Consider the following 16334-nt stretch of genomic DNA (forward strand, 5'->3'; position numbering starts at 1 on the left):
TAGAATAACTACCAACAAGGTATAACAGCAGCATGGTAGAAACTAGAGAAGATTTGGTCATGGACGTTCTGAAGCCTCCTTGACTCCTGCACATCAGGTTCTGTGAATAGGTATGACTTCATGATCACTGTAAGTTTTATGGAGGTGGCAGTAAAGAATGAAAACTAGTAAGGCACCCAGTTCAGTCTAAGATTCCCCAGGTACTTCAGAGCATACGTTAGTTCAGAAGATAAATGTGGTAACTATTGCCTGTAATTTTAAACATCACACTGTAGTCTTTTTCCTGGGACCTTGGTCTCTTGCTCTGGCTACTCCAGACTCCCTTTTGTTCCACCCAGCTTAGCCCCACTCAGCCTCTCTCTATATATCTTCCCTGCTCTGGGATTGGTCAAAACCAGCCCATAACCAAGAACCCTGAATCTATGGATAAAAAACACACAGACTGCTATGCTACCTTTATTTACCTGCTAGTACAATTACTGGGTGCAAATATCTCCTGCCTGGAAATGCAAGCCCTTCCCAATTTATTATCTCCATGTCTCCCTCTCTCCACAATAACTTAATGGCTTGTATTAGCTAGCCCCTGCCAACATCCTTGGTCATCCTTCTGTAGTGGAGGCCGCAGGCCCTAACTGCCTCAAGACTTTACATGATTGCAGTATTCTCCTTCCTCCAAAGCGTGGGAGAAAAGCCCCTCTCTCTTTCCCTGCATTCCCCTTTCCTTTTGGGACCTGGAAGTCCCACCTGTACCTTCCACCCAGCAATTGACTCCTGGCCTTTTTCATTGACAAATCAAGAACCAATTAGGGAGCTAGACTTTTGTAACAGAACCTCCTCTTAGAGGTTACTATAACAGGACCTGTAGTGCTCAAGCAGTCTCTAGGAAGTAAAATTGAAGCAGTGTGAGCCATCGTGGACAGCATTGCTGTCATTGCCACTGTAATCAATGGCAGACTCTCCTGGTGACAGGCTTCTATAGAACTGAGAAGTGTGCTGTCCTGAATCTCCTGGTTCTCCCTGGAGCCCAGCACCACATTACCTGCCTTTCTTCAGCACCATCTGTCTCAGCTCATCTGTTCCCTGTGAGAGAGTCCACTTCATACTGTAGGTATCTTCTTCATTCTCATGGTCCTTGGGCATTCCAGCTCACTCATTTGGAAGTTAAGTTGTTAGAATAAAGTTGAAAGGCTGCCCAGTTGCTTTTTATGGTATGCAGAGATGTATCATTGGCACTCAATCTCTCATACATGACCCATGAAACCTAATCCATCAGAATCTGGGCAAGATCAAGGCACTAGTATGGCGGAATCATCAGCAGTGAGCTGATGTGGGGACCATCATCAGTACTCCTCTAATTTGAGCAGAGCATAGCCTACAATTTTCCCATTCTTGTCCTCAGCAATGAAGGATTTTGGGGGCCAATAAAAGCCATGATGGCAATAGTACTTCATCTGCGAGTTCTCGGGAACCTAAGGGGATTGCCATATGCATATTCATCTGGCCACTGGCACAGTCATGGCAAATGCCCTTATTGGTAGTTCCTAGAAAGCTTGTTAGACTGTGGAGCATGAAGAAGAATGTCACACTCAGCCCAACAGCACTGACACTGTTTAAAAGAGCTCAGTTAAAAGCTGAGATCTCAAAACAGAGAGTTCATTTAGGAGTGGAAAGACCTCCATCTTGTTTCTTTTCAATAGTGATGTACAGAAATTGATTCATCTCCATGCTACGGGCTCTCAGTCATGTCTGAAAGGAATGACAATGGTGTCATCCTCCTCCAAGGTCCCCTAGCTCTACCTGCCAGTCACTGTGAAGGAGAGAGAGCATATAGAACAACTTGATCAAGCCTGCATGTCTGGGCTTTGCCAATATCTCTGTGAGTCCATGTACCCCAATTACCTGTTCCTATGAACAGCACCTCCATTGCAGCTTAGTTATGTTCTATTGTAATATTTTTTATTACTGAGGATGAAATAATGGAATAACACAAGTCTTATATTAGTTTAGAGTTGCAGAAAAATTTCTTAAAATCTGTGAATGATTAAATCATAATGGAATTTTTTTTTTCTTCCTTCAGTCATTGCTGAATGGAAGTGGCCCTCATCTCTCGAGTTCATTGTATGTGGATAGTGTATGTGATTGCTTTTACAATATTTCACAAATGGTCAAGATTTATTACCAGTGAAATCTGGAGAATCTAATGGTTTTCCAGAAACACATGGATTTATACGAATGTATTTTCTCTTCTAGTTAAGATCCAGAGTAGTAAATCTAAGTCTACATGTAAAGAAACCAGCATCAGATATATATATATATGTACAAATGTGTGTCTCTGAAGAATGGTGTTAATTTTGTTCTCATTACTTTCCCATATTCAATGACCCTACCTCTTGGCTCCTTCACCACAGATGCTGCTAACCAATACTCTTAATACTCTCTCATGGCGCCAACACTTTATATGAAGCCCTACCAACACTCTTGGGTTGGATGAACTCATTCACTATAAGGATATAAGTCATTTGGCAGTTCTCCCTCCCACTCTTTGTAATATGGTAAATCTGGTGTTCCACCTACCTTCCTTCCTTGTTGTGGCGGGGCTGTGGCTCAGTGATAGTACTATCTTCATTACTTGGTTTTATAACCAAAAACAAAAGTTAAAATAGATGCAATGAAATGCTACCATACAATTCAGGTCTTTTTCTGCCCCTTCTGTTTATTTTCTAAGTAGAATTTGAGTTTTATTGAAGGTAATTAATTAAATATATTTAAGCACGAAGCACGAAGGACAAGAGAGAGAGAGAGAGAGAGAGAGAGAGAGAGAGAGAGAGAGAGAGATTCAGAAAGAAGGAAAGGCAAATTCCAGAGCAAGGGTGGAGTTTTCAAAGAGCACCCCCCTTCGACTCTGTTCCTGATTCTGTCCCTTCCTGAAATTCAGTTTTCTCATAATATGTCTGCCTCCCAAAACTCCTGCTGATAAATCTTCCTTCTTTGTTCCCCATTCTCTGACCTTAATTCCTAAGGCCTCTAAGCGCCTTGCAGTGAGTCTGCAGAGTTGTCTTCTCTAGCAGCCATTCTGGCAAGTTTTAGTTTGTAGTCTTCCCCATGTCATGCCTTAATTCCACACTTGAATCTCTCAGCTGCCACCAGATCAATCATATACCATTTAATATTTTCATCTGTTAATATACAACATCCTGCTATGCATTTCCCTGAGAAATCTGACGCAGGTATTTTTTCTCTCACCACTGACCCCATCTCATCTCTCAATTTCAGCTCAAACCTTGAACATATACCGCCATTTCTTCTTTGTACCCTAAAATCAATGTATGTGCAGCCACTCCTGTCAACAGTACCACCTACTACATTTGATTTACAAATGCCCCAGACTTTACATTTATCCTAGGTCTTGCCTCATTTTCACAATTTAAATCTTAGCTTTTGACTGGAGCATACAACTAAACGATCTTATTTGAAGACCCCCCCCCCCCCGTGTGCTTCTCTTCTCTAAAGTACACTCCTATCTTCCATTCTCAGTATCAGTTAAAAACACCATCCTCTCTTGCCCAAAGCTTTAGAATTTACAGTAGATTTTCTGCATTTAGTACATGCAAATTATCATGTGACTTCACATTTCTTCCAAATATCTCCAGATTCCATGATTATGACAGGACAAGCTCTTCATTACTGTGAGACGCTGAAGACAAATTGGAAAATTAAAACAATGAAGGGAACTGGTTGTGATGGCAATGGACTACAGTTAAGTATGTCCTAAGTACTGACAATTGTTCATCTTCATAATTCGCCAGTAAGAAATATATTGTTAATATACACAATATAAGTAATAATATAAATTTGTTTTCCAGAGAATTAATGATTTGTCAAAAGTCAGGACCATGGTTATATCATGTCCAATCGTTCATAGTATAGCTAATTAATAATGCTTCGTCACATCAGTTATCTGAAATGTACTATAGTTAGAGATAAACTTACCACATTTGTTCGCTCCAAATAATCTAATCTACCCTGTATACCACCTCTTGCCTATCTCCTATTAGCTCTAAATCCACCACCACCACCATCAGCAGCAGCAGAAGCAACAACTTAGCCTCCTATTTGTACATTTGAAGACCCTCAGAAAAGCCACCCACGACCAACATTTGGTCCTCTATCAGTTTGTCTAGGGGCCATGTGCTCCTCTCTGCTTCATTCATTTATCTTCTTTCTCTGCTAATAATGACTGCTCATCCTGTAACCCCAGGTGGGTCGACTGCCGAGAAGTACCATGAACGGGAGGAATAGATTCTGCAACTTTGAATTCAGATGTCTACTTCAAATTCCATAGAATAACAACATGAGACACCCATGTACTCATCTTATAAAAAGAGCTCTTCAATTTGAGGACAGTGCTTATTTCTCAAGAGCATTTTAGTTAAAACTTAGATTTTTATTGATCATAACTGCTGCCGCGTCATGCTCAACTAATTTTCATGTTGAATAACTGTAAATCACGGGACCAACACTATGAATTTTATGTTTGCCAATCTCTAACCATATTGCATGTATGCTTGCTAAAACCATGACCCAGTACATGGTTTTAGGCAAGAAAAGGACTGTAGTAAACATGCCAGATATGGCATCACAGGAGAAAAGTTTAATGTAGAAAAATATACAATGAAAAAATTTACATGAAAAGAAAAATGCTGATTTTGAAACCTTAAAAGAAATAATATCACACAATGAGATGGAGCCTGGCTGCTTTTGTTTAGCCCAAAATGTATCCCTGAGACACCACCTGGTAACTGAATGGTAATAAACAAAAGCAGAAGGTTCGGAAGGAGCAGCCAGTACCTACAGATCACAGCACGGAATCAGCTAGTTTGCTGCTTTATTTGAAGAAGAAAGAAACTAAGACAGCTGTGAGATTCAAACAAGCCTTGTACATTTAATTTCTGTCCTAAGGGGCATACAAACTAGCTCTTTCAACTATTTATGAGATTATACTATTATGCCGATGCATATTTCATGAAAAGAACCTATTTTTCTAAAATCTTCTGTATTACTACAGGTTGTCACTAAATTACTTCAGAGTAGTTGAATAAATGGAATTTATTAGAGGTACAAATAATATTTTAGGTTTTCCGGCAAACATATGTGAAGTTTTCCCAAAGAAATATATAGGTAAAATAAGAAAATTGGGCAGAGTTAAAGTCTAATCGTCAAGGAGTGGAAACTGTACTAGTCCCCTATTAAGCTTTCTTTCATTATCACAGATTTCTATTGACCATATGGAAAATTAAACTATAAAGTATGCAGCTCTTCCTTACTGCTTCCAAAGGTCATAGGCCGATGCCTCACAAGCCAGTGCCAGTTAGTGTTCTCCATGTCCGTCTACCCTCTGGACACATCTGCAGCGGATTTACAATCCATTTGCAACTCCAAGAGAAAGATACCACTCAAGCTGTAGTATGCTTTGAATATTTTTTGTATTCTAAAACTTTCAGAAGTATAAAGGGTTAAATCATTCAAATGCTTGTGTTTTCCAATTTCTTATCTCCCGTGCCTAATATGAAGCCTGGGTTTTTGTTCATACAGGAAAGTAGTTTGATCCTGAGTATACTCCAAACCCAAGTCTGTTTTCGCCATTTATCCTTTTGAATTGTTTTACTTTCTTATTGCCAGATCTACAATATATTTGAAAATTATCTGCATTTATTTTTTTCTGATAAATACATATGAGGAACATTCACTGTGCTTAGGAACTCAAAAGCACCATCTAGTTCAGGGTTCTACAGTATTTTTCTGTTTATACCGGCTTTCATAATTCTCAGTGTTGTCTAACAAATACCTCTCTTTAGGCAGGCCCTTCTCCTGCCATTCATTGGCATTACTCCAGGTCCTATTGCCCTGTGTGACCAAGAAGTCTGTGGTCTTCTGGAATTATTAGTACATTCCATAGCATGTCAACACAATACACACTAAAACCAATTTTATGTTGTTCGTTGGAAGCTTGAACTAAAACTTGTATACTTTGGTATAGTTGTTGGTATGTTCTAATAAGTATTTTATATACAGATTTAGCATGTGAGACTATAACACACAACTACTTTTCCACTGGTCTACATTCCCAAGTCCACAGAAATGTTTTCTTACTTGTAGTCTATAATGAAATAAGTGGGTGTTGTTTTACATCTTCATAGTTTGCAATGAGAGGGAAAAAGCTAAATGCGTGTGCACTGACACATGCATGGGTGCGCGCATGCACACACACATATGCATACACACACGTGTGCACACACACATATGCATATATACATACGTATACATACACATACAAGTATATATGTATTTATGTATACATGTATGTTTTCCTTCTCAGGGACTTTTAGTCAAAAGTTTTTTTTTTCTCTTTTTCTTTGGCCATTAATTCCAATTTTAAAATTCCAAAGGTAATTAAAACCACCATTTCTGATATCAAATTTTTATATCGATCTACAGCTTCTTAGATAACTGTCTGTGAGATGAAATATCAAAAATGAAGAGAGGAAGCAGGTTTTATCTCTATGGCAAATGCATTTCTCCATTGCTGAGTCCTGTCACCAAGAAATATGGGTGTCGGGGAGAATTTTTCAAGATTCATAAGTACTTATTGGAAGATGAGACTTGCCTGTGCTTGCATTAAAGATCCATAAACAAAAGAAATAAACTACAGTGGTGCTTCGGGCTCCTTGCTATCTCATGTTCTATTTTCACGGAAGTCATTTTCTTTAAGGAAAACAAAGAAATCATATAAATAGACCTTAAATGCTTAATCATGTCTAAGATTCCAAGTCACACAGTATAGTTGACATTTAAAATGTGGACTCTCACATCTGTATGCCCATTCAATAAACTCACTGTTAATTACATTTTTTTCTTTTGGAAGTCTTTAGCAGGTCAGATTTTATTCATGTTCTTTAAAGTATATTCATTTTCACTGGGTTGTAATAGAGCCTACACCCCACTGATCAGAGGTTTAGATGGGAGGGGTAGCCTGCTTTTCAGTGTAAAAAAGCATTTATTACTAAAGCATTTATGAAAGGAAGTTCGAAAGCATTGAACTGTGAGGATAGTTTAACAGATCTCTCAGCAAAGCAACCAAATAGCCATGTCAAATACAAGTGTTTACACATTCTGTTCCTGAAGGGAGATTAAAAGCTCAAAGGATCACGTGAAGCCCCATGCCCTTTTATGTTTTCATCCTAAGGAGGTTTTCTTTGCAAACCTGTCAGTTCCCGTTTTCCCTTCACTTGTAAACCAGGTGTAATACTTTCTAATAATAAGCCAAGAACACGCTTAGTTAATAATCCTTCTAAAATTAACTGTGATAAAAAGTGAAGGTTGGCTCACTGTCCTACCCAATTATCTAAATATGTTTAAACTCCTTCCAAAATCCAGAGAAATAGAACAGAATGTAATAATTATATGGTGTTTATACACATATAATCATCAGATTAATGCTGTGTTCTTTGTTCTACTCCTGAAAGGAAAGGGAAGCAGATTCAAAGACAGAGAAACCCTTTTAAACACATGAAAATATTTTAATTGCATTATTATTGATAATAATTTTAAATGATCACAGCCTAGTATATTTATGTTGCACCTTTTCTTTGAAATTTTGTAGTGACTTTAATTGAAACATAAAGTACTTTTAAGCACTCTCGGTGACATAAAATATCATTTCAGTCTAAGGAGATTAAACTGTGTTTTTTATAGAAACAATGTCCAGGTATCCTGTTTTCTACAGCATTTGAGAAATAGCTTTTTCTTCAGGATGAGATTTTTAACTAAGCACCATGTTATTAACCAGTTTAACTCATGTTTCTTTTGAACACATTGCTTGTCAATCTATTTCAAATAAGATACATATTCTATTTCCTCTTAGAAGGACAAAGGAATCAGTGGAAGGCACCTCCCCAGCGCAGTTACATTGATTTCATTACTTCTTCTGTTAGACTTAAAATGTCATCCCCTAATCTTACTTTCCTGCCCTGATCCTCTGCCTTGTTCCTGAGAAAGTTTTAAAGCCATTTTCTCACATGCCCGTACCTTAGGGTAGGTTTATTTAACTCAGATACATGTGGGGGTTTTAGAACTTGGCTTTTTTTTTTTTTTTTTCTTTTTCTGTTTCATAATCTCCAAACATGTACAATTCTTCTCAGGACCCAAAAACTTCTAGGAAGCTGCAGAAAACCTCAGCTCCAAAATGGAACTTTGAAGTAGCTCAGCGTTTCCAGTGCTCAAGGCTATCATCTCCCATTTTAATCTATCATTAAGAGGCAGCAGAAGCTTTTTTAATATAACAGGACACGCTAAAGGGGAGTTCCTTGCACCTGTCATAATTTAAACTGTTGTTAAAATTCTACAAGTCAGCAAGGACCAGTAATGAACTGGGAGTCTTCTCTGGGGCTTTAGAAACATTTTAAAGCACTCACGGGCATGGTTTGCAAAGATGAATGCTGGGATATTTCCCCAGCACAGACAGTAAATATGCACAGCAAACCAGTTGAACAGGTTGGAGTAGCCAGTCCAGCAACCCTCAGGCTGTACCTGAGAACCACAGACACCCAGGCACCTATCTTTCTTCCTAGACCTTTTTTTTGTTTGTTTTTCTTTTACTAGCCAAGAAGAAACAGCATTGTTTCTTAAACCCTACCATGAGAAGTACTTTCCAGGATGTCAGATGACTTCTGGTTGAAAGGAAAAATTACCTAAATGTCTTAAAAGTAAATGTGCATATGATATAGTCAAGAAGAGAAGCAAAACTGGATGGCCCAGTCCCAACATAGCCTAACTGTGTCCAAAGCATTGTTTTTCAGGTCATAAATACAAACATTAAGATACATCACTACTGAAAACACTTCCAAGATTGGCTTTATTATGGTTGTAGAAAGTATGTGACTCTAGAAAGTGATGCACCAAATTCTTCCATGAAATTACAGGCACTGGATGGTTAGGGTGTAGACTGAATGTTTGAAGAACAGTTCTAAGAAAAAGACATTTGTTTTGCTTTCTTAATTTCATAGGATTTCTGTTTGTGACACCACACAATGCATACACTGGACTCAGTATTTTCCAAGCTCCCTTCTGACCTGACAGTGTCCCTTTCCCATGGCAGTTTTCCCTTTCCTTTGTCAGCTACTCCTCTAGTATGCTAAAGAAGACTCTTCTCTTGCTAATGGCTATCTAGGGTTGGCAAAGCCTCCCACTGAGCCCAGCCAATTCTTCAGAATCGTGGTTTTCCCCCTGCCTAACCTTTTATAGACTGTAAATAATTATTTCCTAGAACAAAAGAACAAGAAGGAGCAAAGAATGAAGGGAGAGCTGTTATCCCAAGCACCCGATACCACCCACTCTGCTGAGGGGTAAGCAGTGGGGAGACACAGTATGTGTATGTGTAGAAAAGTGCTGAAGAAACTCTCCATTCAAAAAGGCCTCCTTTCACCTTGTGACAACTGGAAACTCCACTATATTTTACTGAATAGTCTCAAGGGTGAATAATACCCATGTCCTTTATAAGAAGTCTAGTAGCCTTAGAAACATCTGATTAAGGATAGACCCTGAGGAAGAACATGGGGGTGGGGGAAGTGGGGAAGTGTGCAAGGACTGAGTTCTGAAACACTAGTACATCATCAACTTTTTTTTTTTCTTTTACAGTTTTACAGGATCCTTTTATGCTTGTTTATAAGATATGTCCGAAGCTGAAAATTAAGTCGTTTATGAAAGAAAAGAGATAAGAAGCTTTTTTATGATTAGTATTCCCTCTGGGGAATCCTAAACTACAGAATGCTTTAGTTAGGAAAGGAGCACCAGCTCATCTGGTCACCTAAACTATAGCTTCCACTTGTGATTCAGACCTACTGGCAGATCTGTGATGTTATGCACCATGTCCAAGAAAATAGTTCTTCCATTCTTCAGCAAATAGCTATGCTTAGAAACCTCATGCCTATTCTTTATGACCCACTATTTGTGTATGTTATTCATAGTTTGCATTCTGTCTTAACCTTCATAATTCACTTTGGAATCTTGGGAATATTATGAACTACCATCATAAATTTTTTATCTTAAATTCTCTTTCTTGTTACTTTCATATGGGGTCTCAAAGAAATTACTTTTTCTATTTGGAAAGATGATTGAAGTCCCTCCATATTAGGTTGAATATAGCATTGGATTAACTTAACTATAAAAGCCTGGCTTCTCCATCCCACGTGCAGTCACCAAAGGTAGATGCTGATGTGAATGTCAGGAAGTGCATGCTGACAGGAGCCTGATATAGCTGTCTCCTTAGAGGTCTGCCAGAGTCTGACATATGCAGAAGCAGATGCTCACAGCTAACCATTGATCTGATCAAGGGGGTCCCAATGGAGGAGTTAGAGAGAAGACTGAAGGAGCTGAAAGGGTTTGTGCTCTCCAGGAGAACAGCAATACCAACCAACCAGAGCTCCCAGGGTCTAAACCACCAGCCTGGGAGCACATAGGGAGGGACCCATAACTCCAGCTGTATATGTAGGGGAGGATGGCCTTGTCAGGCATAGGTGGGAAAGGAGATCCTTGGTCCCATGAAGGCTGAACACCGAGGCGGGGGGTGGGGGGGATTTAAGGGTGAGGAGGTGGGAGTGTGGTGGAAGTGGGGGCACATTCTAATAGAACCAGAAGGAGGGGGGATGGGATAGAGGGTTTCTGGGTAGTGGAGGGAATGGTGTAAGGGAATAAAATCTGAAATGTAAATATAATATCCAATAATAAAAAAATAAAAGCGTGGTTTCCAGTGCTGTTAGAATATGAATCATTAATAGTGCCTGCCCTTCCATAATAAGAACAAGTACAGTCAAATATTTGGGTGAGATATCACACACACACACACACACACACACACACTATTATATATGCCATATATAATATAGTATATAATATATATGTTATATATAGTAATATAATATACATATATAATATATATTATATGTATATAATAGTATATATACATATACAATTTTATGTAGTGTTTCAAATAGAAAATTTCAGTTTTCAAACTTGTTAGCATAATTATTATTTCAAGAACCTCTAGAGTTTTAATTTTCTTTATTTTTGTATTTTCTTTCTTTCTCTCTTCCTTTCTCTCTCTCTCTCTTTCTTTCTTTCTTTCTTTCTTTCTTTCTTTCTTTTCTTTCTTTCTTTCTTCCTCTTTTTCTCTCTTCCTTCCTTCCTTTCTCTATTCCTTCCTTTTTCCTTTCTTCCTTTCCCCTTTCTCTCCCCCTCTCTCTCTCTCTCTCTCTCTCTCTCTCCTCTCTCTCTCTCTCTCTCTCTCTCTCTCTGCAGCAGGGTTTTACACTGTAGCTTAGGTTATCCTGGCACTCACCATGGAGTTCGATCTAGCTGTAACTTTTGACATACTTTCTATCTCAGCTTCCTGAGGGCTAGGATTAGAGATGTGAGTCACCATGACCAGCTCAAATTTTTTTAAATAAATGCCATTAGGTAAAAGATAAAATTAATCTTGAAAAAATAGTTCATTTTATTTATTTTGATCATTGAAACTAAGTTTAGGACATAGGACTGGGTAGAACATAGACAACCCAACAAAGTTAGGATAGTCTGTAAATAAAGACACTAGGTTATATGTGATTCTAAAGATAGTAACAAACGTCAAAATATCTTATTTTTACAAACATAAACAAAGCTGAAAGTTATCCCTACATTCAATCTTTATATTGTAGATAAATTCAGAAATAGTTAAAAACAACTTAAGTGCCTTTGTTTCCAATTAAGTCTCAAAAGTGTCTATTTATTTTACTGTGCCTAAGACTGAAATGACAGCATGCAATACTCCAAGATGATATGAATGAACTGTGTAGATTTGCTGAAAATATATTTCAAATAAGATAATATTAGAAAAAGACAGGTTGTGTGTTACCAAAGAGTGATATAATCTGTTCCTGAATATTAATAAGATAGTAGAAGATCAAACTTTTAAAGAAATACAACATGAAGGTACCAGAGAAAGGGAACAACAGCAAACAACCTGTATTCATATTCTAATAAATGTATTAATTACTATCCTTCACACAGAGTGTGGGGCAAGCTTTGTGCCCTGCTATACTTACGTTTCTACTTTGAAATTGTAGCAGCCTAGCATACAAAGGGCTATCAGATGCTAGCAGCTATATCTACATTTTATATATAATAATGGATCTTACAATCCAGGTCTTCCAATCTTACAATCTCATGTTCTTCCAAGGAATACTATCATATTATCTCATATATATATATATATATATATATATATATATATATATATGTGTGTGTGTGTGTGTGTGTGTGTGTGTGTGTGTGTGTGTGTGTGTGTGTGATATATTCATATATTCTTGGTTAAAAAAAAAAATACACTTTTTGTCAAGAGAGCCTTTTAATCTTATTTTTCTCTTCAATTTTATTCATCAAAGTGTGTTTTTATAACTGTAATTGAGAGTACTTTCTAATAACATTTTACACAGTATTTCAAGAGGTATTTTAGAAATGATCCAAAGATTTACAAAATAAGATTCTGCAAATCTTAAGCAAGTATAATGAAAAGTAAAAAAACCAAAAAAAAAAAAAATCAGTAATTTACCTGTAATTGAATGATGCACTTTAATTGTCAAGCAAGTCAAAATAATCTGTTTTTTCTTACAGCTGTATAAGATTTGTCAGATAGATCTATACTTTGTTACTTTATTAAATAAAAATTTTAGTATTTTAAAGCTTTCTGATGATAAGACTTTTTATAATTTCGTAAGAATCCATCTAGACAAAAAGTAACCTCAAGTTTATTTTTAAAATTGTGTATTGAAAAAATTCTATTTTAAAAATCTGGTAAATAATTTTCCAGTATGAATAGTAGAAACATTATAAAAAGTATTAAGAGAAAATATTTATTCATTTAATTTCTGAAAAAAAAAAAAGAACTTTACTTAAAATACAACAGGGAAATTTGGAAAACACCCCATATTTGTTTCCAACAAATGAACCATGGCTGCCTGAGTCTAGCCAAAGTCAACAGAGCCCATCAGAGGGCAAAGGTATTTGATTAAGTAAGACATGTAAAACAAGCCACTGTGCCAGCTGATAAGCTAGGCTTCTGGGATCCTGTTTTCTTCATCTAAACACTGGAGTTACATTGATTACAAGAACACTTAACTTGTAAACCTGCCTGATAGTGATGACAGTCCTTGATTACAAACAAAACATCCACGTGTACAAGCAAAATAAAATATTCTGCCAGTGTTGGGGGAAGGACCCTGAGAACACTGGAGCCCAGTGGCACCACATCTCCAGCTTCACGCTGGAGATTACAAGGCTTTATCTATTTTCCACTATACTTGTGATTCTCCTTTGTTACAGGAGTGAGCATAACACTGAAAACATTCATTTTCCACATCAATAGCAGTCTCCACCTCTCTAATCCATCCTCTGAATACCTCAGAATACAACTCTGACACATGCACAAAAATGCACAAGCATGAGCGTGCGTGCTTGCACACACAGAGGTAACAACACACTACTGAATTTTCTGATTGAGAGCAGTTCAAAGGCTGTTGCACTTACCTTGCAAAGGCATGTTAGGTAAACCAGCTTCATTCTCTCCCATTTTATTCTTTCTTTTTAAAGGGAGCCAAGCAGTTTCGGGTTGTGTCAGCTACCCTGGAAGCCTAGTGACCTTCTGACTTGCTACAGTAGTATTGTAACAGTACACTACAGGCTTTCTTCTGTGAATAATTACCACTCTGCTTCCTGAGTTACCTGGCCTTGCAGGACCTGTTTTACTATGAAGTGAGCTAACGTGCTTTCTCCCAATGTCCTGTTACCAAACCACCTCACAAAACACGGCTTTGTTTCAGTTTTTGATATTAACTTTTTCCCTGAGTGTTGGTGGTATTTCCAACACTGGATAGTTCACTGGCAAATATGTTTGGTCTGGTTCTTTTTTTTTTTTTTTTAACTCTTCCTCTTAGAATTGTATAATAAAAATTTGTCATTAACTCAATATTTATTTTTTAAACAGAAGGGGTGAAAAGTAGTGAGAATCTGTTTTGTGCAGCTGAGTTACATGCAAAGTGGAGTAATATCGATATTAGAAAATTAATAAGATTTAAAATAATGTGTGACACTACTAAACAATGAGTTATAGACAGTGAAGTTAAAACAAGGGACATTTTTCTTCTCATTTTTGTTGTTCTCTTTCTTCTTCCTGTTTTTCTTTTTCTTTGTCTTCTTTTGTCTTTTTTTGTTTTTGTTTTTGATTTTGTCTCCTCCGCCCTGTAAAAAGACTAGCTCTTGTCTGATTTAGCTACACTACATATTTATTTACTATTATTTTTATCTACCTACTATTTTTTGTTCATTTGCTTTAGAAGTGCTCATACTATGCAGCCCAGGCTGGATTGCAACTTGTTTTCTTTCTACACTCTCCCTAGTTCTGGGATTTCAGCAGTGCACTACTACATCAGATTTAATAAGCAGATTTACATAGCTTATTTCAGACTGAGTAAGTGTGGTGGCATACACCCTCAATGCCAGCACACAGCAGGCGGATCACTTTGAGTCTGATGCCACATGGTTCATGTAGCAAGTTCCAGAAAATCTACTGTAAAATAATGTTGAAAAGCAAGGAGTTAGGTCATTCTGGCCTGGTCTTCCTTTGCATAGACTGCTATTCATGTATTTATAACAGGAAATTGAGTTACCTGTCCCTAACTGCTAGACCTCAAGAAAATACAAGCATTAAGATGATGAGGTATAAATTGGAAGTTTATCTTCAATGACAATTTGTAAATGACAGAAGAAATTGTTCATGGAATTGTTATAGGGATTTATTTGACTATGAAACTTTTAAAGAATTACATTATATTTATAATATATAATATATGATATATGATGATATGAAATGATACATGATATATGATATAATATATATATATATTCAGTTACATATATACATGATTCAAATTCTCCCTTTAACCTCTCATTGCTGCTTGCAAATAATCTGTATAATATGTTTGCTAGCTTAAAAATGCAAAATAAGCAATAGTATAGGCCAACAGTTAGAAATTATATTCAAATGCATTAAAAATTAAAAAAAAACATTAGAGTAAAAGAGTATTTGTTAGAATTTAGTGTTTTTTAACATTTATTTTAGTGTGTGTGTGTGTGTGTGTGTGTGTGTGTGTGTGTGTCTTTGTTCGTATGTGTATGTAAAGTGCAGCTGCCCACACAAACCTGAGGCTTCAGATTCTCTAGAGCTGGAATATTAGGCTATTGTGAGCCATCTAAAGTGAATGCTGGGGAAAAAAATCTGTTCCTCTTAAGAGCAGTAGATGATCTTAAAAGACAATGTTCTATATTGAGTTTGCCATTTACTGACTTTTAGTTCAACTACTTTTTATCTACCTACTCAGATGAGGATGCCAGACAGGTTGCTATCAAAGCATACAAGGTTCGGGACATCCAGACTTAGGACTACTCCAGGATACAGTAATCTGAGTAGAGTAGAAATATTGTCTGTACCATACTACAAACTGTATTAAAATCAGGATGAAATTGAGTGTTTGTCAGTAGAAATTTATAATAGTCTTATTCTAACTTCATGGTCTCAGGACAAGCATGCATACTAATCTTCACTCTTTTTAACAAGGTTGGAAATGTATTGACATGACTGCCCCAAGCACTTACCATGAGTCAGTACAAGTATAGTGTTGCATTATGTTTGCACTGGTTTAAGAATTACAGCATGGAGGAGGTTACAGTGAAAGTAGAATACAGTACTCCTATTCTCCATGACAGAGAAACAATTGCAATACTCAGAAACTCTCTTGCACAGCTACGCATGATTATCTTTCTATTCCTCTGCACCTGCTTGAAAAACTTCTTTCAGGGTAAATGATTGCTTGCCGCTGCTAGTGGTTGTGTATGTGTCCATGTCCACATATGTACATGTGCAGTTGTGTAATTATTTGTGTGCCAGTTAATGTGTGTGTTTAGGACATAAAGTAACTTACCAATGAATCTCTACCTAAATTTTTTGAGGTAAAGTCTCTGACTGAACCAAGGTTCTTATCTCTGCCACTCCAGTGCTGGATTACAGGTATAAGCACAACTCGTGTCTGTATGTTGGTGTTAAGAATTTGGGTCAGGTGCTCATGATTATATAACAGATACTTTGCTACCTGAGCCATCTCTATTAGCCTTGATTTGTTTTTGAATAACCAAAATATTTTCTACTATCTTAAAAAAATAAAATAACTCTTTGTCTTCTGTTTTACATG

The 16334-nt window shown here is 37.0% G+C and overlaps 1 protein-coding gene and 1 pseudogene across 1 annotated transcript in view; both read right to left on the reverse strand.

Moving 5' to 3' along the window:
* Window positions 1-13877, reverse strand: part of Naaladl2 (N-acetylated alpha-linked acidic dipeptidase like 2) — an 808912-nt gene extending 795035 nt beyond the window's left edge. Inside the window, 1 exon segment of the mRNA XM_034499893.2 lies at window positions 13618-13877. Within this exon segment, the coding sequence (XP_034355784.2) occupies window positions 13618-13660 (43 nt within the window). The 5' untranslated portion in view covers window positions 13661-13877.
* LOC117706802 (N-alpha-acetyltransferase 11-like) lies at window positions 880-3299 on the reverse strand (annotated as a pseudogene).
* Window positions 13878-16334: the final 2457 nt, after the last annotated feature.

This window comes from Arvicanthis niloticus, chromosome 4, assembly GCF_011762505.2.
Source record: "Arvicanthis niloticus isolate mArvNil1 chromosome 4, mArvNil1.pat.X, whole genome shotgun sequence".
NCBI lineage: Eukaryota > Metazoa > Chordata > Mammalia > Rodentia > Muridae > Arvicanthis > Arvicanthis niloticus.